The 4034-nt window shown below is 50.8% G+C and overlaps 1 protein-coding gene across 1 annotated transcript in view; it reads left to right on the top strand.

Moving 5' to 3' along the window:
• Positions 1-2242, top strand: part of ACR (acrosin) — a 7487-nt gene extending 5245 nt beyond the window's left edge. The window contains exons 4-5 of the mRNA XM_010828562.1: positions 934-1079; positions 1602-2242. Of these exons, the coding sequence (XP_010826864.1) occupies positions 934-1079; positions 1602-2141 (686 nt within the window). The 3' untranslated portion in view covers positions 2142-2242. The remainder of the gene's footprint in view (positions 1-933; positions 1080-1601) is intronic.
• Positions 2243-4034: the final 1792 nt, after the last annotated feature.

Below are 4034 nucleotides of genomic sequence, written 5' to 3'. Positions count from 1 at the left end.
CAGTCCTGTGGCCACTGCTGAGTTTTCCCAATTTGCTGGCATATTGAGTGCAGCACTTTCACAGCATCATCTTCCAGTACCTGGCCTTCGGTTTGGGCTCCAGGCAGGATGCAATGTTGGCTGCTCCAGCCACAGTGCAGGCTGGGGTTTTCCTAACCCCTGGTCATGGCCAAGCATCTGAGGCTATAAAGGAAGTTCTGACCTGGCCTCAACGGTCATTTCAACCGCCTGTGCCCCTGACAGGTCTGCTGTGTGTGGAGGCACCACCGTAGGTCTGTTGCCTCCAGATCTGAATAAAGATTTGAGGCACATGGGAGGGAGTCATCAGCCCAAGTCCTGCGGGTCCTGTCCATGGCTGGATGGAGGCTAGAATGCAGGGGATGACCTACAGCCAGAGTGAACGGTGTGTCCTGGACTTGAGTCTAGAGACGAAAATCCTTGGTGTGAGTCCAGGGTTCCCTACTGTGACCTTGGGAAGTGGCATTCCAATCTCCTGATTGGAGAAAAGGGGAATAACTGTTTCTAACTCATGAAGTGCCTGTGAGGAGTGAATGAGATGAAGCCTGTGTGACTCAAAGTAAGTGCTCAGCATGTCCTTGTTATAATTGTTAATGTCATAGCAAACTTCCATAAGCCAGCATCCACCCTTCACGTATATGACTCTTCAGCTGCCTCCACCGCCCTCCTTCTGTCGTCTGTCCACAGTCCCCCTCCTTCCTTCTCCTCCAGTTCCATCTCCCAAGTCTCGTGTGCTCTTCCAGCTGTGCTTTCTTCCCTTCAGGAGTGGATAAGGAGAGGCCGGGGGCATAGGCTTGCTTGGCTCTTAGGTTCAAGTGGAGCATTTGAGGCCATTGGGGGCTCAGTGGCGGGAGGAAGGCAGGGCTTTCCCAGACGTCTTCTATGCTTACTGACCACTGAGTCACCTGGCTGTAGCCCGCAGGACATCACCTGTGCTGCAGGAGGCGCATGTGGACCTTATCGACCTCGACTTGTGTAACTCGACCAGATGGTACAATGGGCGCATTCGTTCAACCAATGTGTGCGCAGGGTACCCTGAAGGCAAGATTGACACCTGCCAGGTAACTCTCCACCGGGTGCGCTCGTGGACACTTCCTTTCTGGATCCCTGAGCAAACCTCCCTGGTCCTGTCTTCCACTGCCTGTAGTCACTATGTGCTTGGGTGGTGACACGCATACGCTGCCCAACAAAGACTCAGTCACCGTAGGTAGAGCTTTCTTCCACCCTCACACAGAGATCATATCCTCCGAACACTGCCCAGAAGAGAACATTTACCTCTCTTCACCAGAACGCAAAAGGGTCCAATCCACTTGCACACACACGTTCATGTCCCCACGTAAAACCGTGCACAGACACATGGGTTTGTCTGTCCTCCCCATCAGCGCAAGAAAACCCATGGAATCCCTCCCCTTCTCACAGCCCCAGAGAAGTTGTTGGCACCACCTCAAACTCTGCCATAACTGCCTGTGTTCATGGCAGCAGGAGGCCATGTGACTGCAGATATGACCTGCCCAGAGGCCACGGCCCTTCTGGGCAGGGAGCGTGGCTCAGGCAGAGCGTGACTTCTGTATCCTTCTGGGCAGGGGGACAGCGGCGGGCCTCTCATGTGCAAAGACAGCGTGGAAAACAGCTATGTGGTCGTGGGAATCACAAGCTGGGGGGTAGGCTGTGCCCGAGCTAAGCGCCCCGGAGTCTACACGTCTACCTGGTCCTATCTGAACTGGATTGCCTCCAAGATAGGCTCTAACACGGTGCACATGATTCAGTTGCCCACCGCTCCCCCTGCTTCTACTCCAGCAGCCCAAGCGAGCCCTGGCTCCGTTCAGCCTTCCATTCGCCCACCTTGGTTCTTCCAACACGTTCCTCAACCACCTCCCTCTCAGCAAGCTATTGCCGTGGCCCAACCCTCACGTCCCTCAAGCCCCCGACCCTCAGTCCCACCTGCCCCCCGACCCCCACGACCACCCCCACCGCAGCCTTCCACTAGGCCTCCCCAGGCACTCTCCTTTGCCAAGCGACTGCAGCAGCTCATAGAGGTCTTGAAGGGAAAGACCTTTCTTAACGAAAAGAGCAATTATGAAATGGAAACCACAGGCCTTCCAGGACAACATGCCTCCTCCTGATCTGAACCCATTCTCAACGGACCCAGTGAAGCCCTCACTCCTGAGGGAAAAAAAGATGAAATAAACGGATATAAATACAAATATAAATATATATACACTAAGAGACGCTTTCTGGACTTCTTCCTATATGCCCTCCCCAACTTAATCCCTCATCAAGTCTACCCTGCCTCCATTCACCCTTGTATTGTACAAATGATGTTGACTTAAAAAAAAAAATGCACAACGTGAGTTGTGAGTTAAGTTTTATTTGGGGCAAAATGAAGACTAGCATGAGAAATGGCACTTGAGATAGCTCTGAGAAACTGCTCCAAAGAGGCAGTGGGGGAAGGGCAGTAGCTGTGGGATTTTTGGTGAAGGGGGCGTGCATGCAATCAAGCACATTTTATTTAGAGGTTTCTGCTGGCCTCCTGAAGATTACTGCTGGTCATGAGGAGCAGACATCATCCTGAAGGATTTTAGTGCTTTTCTAGATATGAGGAGATTGAAGAGTTGGCTTTGTAAAGCCAGCTCCTGAAAATATCTAAGTGTTTGAAGACCAGTCCTGTTAGTTTTCCTGGAGCGCCAAGAGCCTCATTTCTGCCCTCCACCCTGAACGCCGCTCAGAGGGTGTTGAAGGTCAGCGGCTGGAGCGGCGCCCGAGTTCATTCTTGTTGAGGTGGATGGCAAGTGCCAGCTTGTAGTTGCCAAAGTCAGCTGTGGTTTTTAACTAGAACAAGAGGACCTGGGGTCACAGTCCAGGTAATTGTTAAATGCTGGTGTCTCTGCATATTAAATCAAGGGGCCGCACACTCCCTTGAGGTAAGCTGACTGAAAATGAAGGATGTGCGTCCAAGTCTGCTGGAGGCCACGCTCTCCTGGTGCAGAGACAGACCCACGAGACGACTCTGTCTTTAGTTGTGTCTTCTCTCCTCCTTGAGGTGGAAAATTTCCCCCTGGGCCTGTGGTCTGCAGCTGACACTTGGGTCTCCTTCCTGGAGGGACAGGGCTAAGCTCAAGAAGCACTCTGCCGGGAGCCTGCACAGAACAGGCAGTGGGTTCTCCGGTGGCTTGTGCAAGCTTTTCATGCACGTGAATAGAACCTAATCCCCTTCTTCTATTTCCTTGTCCGTATTACTCTTTGACTTCCTGTTCCACTTATCAAATGCAGACATTTCCACATTAGCACACGCGGACCCCTGTCTCTAACTGTGCTCCACAGCAGGGGCATTTATGAGCCCGTGGTGTCCCAGAAGGGGACTTCTCGTCTTTCAACACATTTCCCCACATCTAAGACAACACTGGTTCACAGCAAATTCATCAGTCCTTGCCAACCTAACTGATGCTTACATTTTCATTTTTAAATTATGAATGAAGCTGTTTGTAAGTGAAGTGAGACTCTCTGATCTGCCTTCGTGTTCCTGCGGACGCTCTAGCCCTGAGAACGGCTCACAGATTCTGGAGCAGAAGCCTCTGCATGGGGACAGGAGGAGCAGGGAGGAAATGGAACAGCTGTGTGCAGAACCCCCAAAAGGGGTCGGGCATCTGAGGAATACGCTTACTTCCTTACAGGATTGTCAGGCATGACCAGTATTCTCAAAACTTAGAATTCATAATGAAACTTATTGCTAGGAAGAATAGCAGAAAATGATTCAACAGTGGCCAAACTTGCACATGGTGAAACTCAGACACTGGAAAACCAGGCATGTTAGGATAACAGGTAAAGGGGCGGAAGCTCTAACTGTGCATTCGATCGGTACATGACATCTAATATTCACAAAGAAAAGCTGAATGAACCAATGAATATAATTGTAGTACATTTTAAATGGAAGGTAAAAAATGGAGGTAGTTCATTTTTAATATGAGCAAGAAACAGAAGCTAGCTTATTGATGTTTTCTGAAGAAACTACATTCTTG

The sequence above is a fragment of the Bison bison genome, unplaced genomic scaffold (genome assembly GCF_000754665.1).
Source record: "Bison bison bison isolate TAMUID 2011002044 unplaced genomic scaffold, Bison_UMD1.0 scf7180017858667, whole genome shotgun sequence".
In the NCBI taxonomy this organism is placed as follows: domain Eukaryota; kingdom Metazoa; phylum Chordata; class Mammalia; order Artiodactyla; family Bovidae; genus Bison; species Bison bison.
Note: the sequence above shows the minus strand (reverse complement) of the source record. Positions and strands in the feature narration are given on the sequence as shown.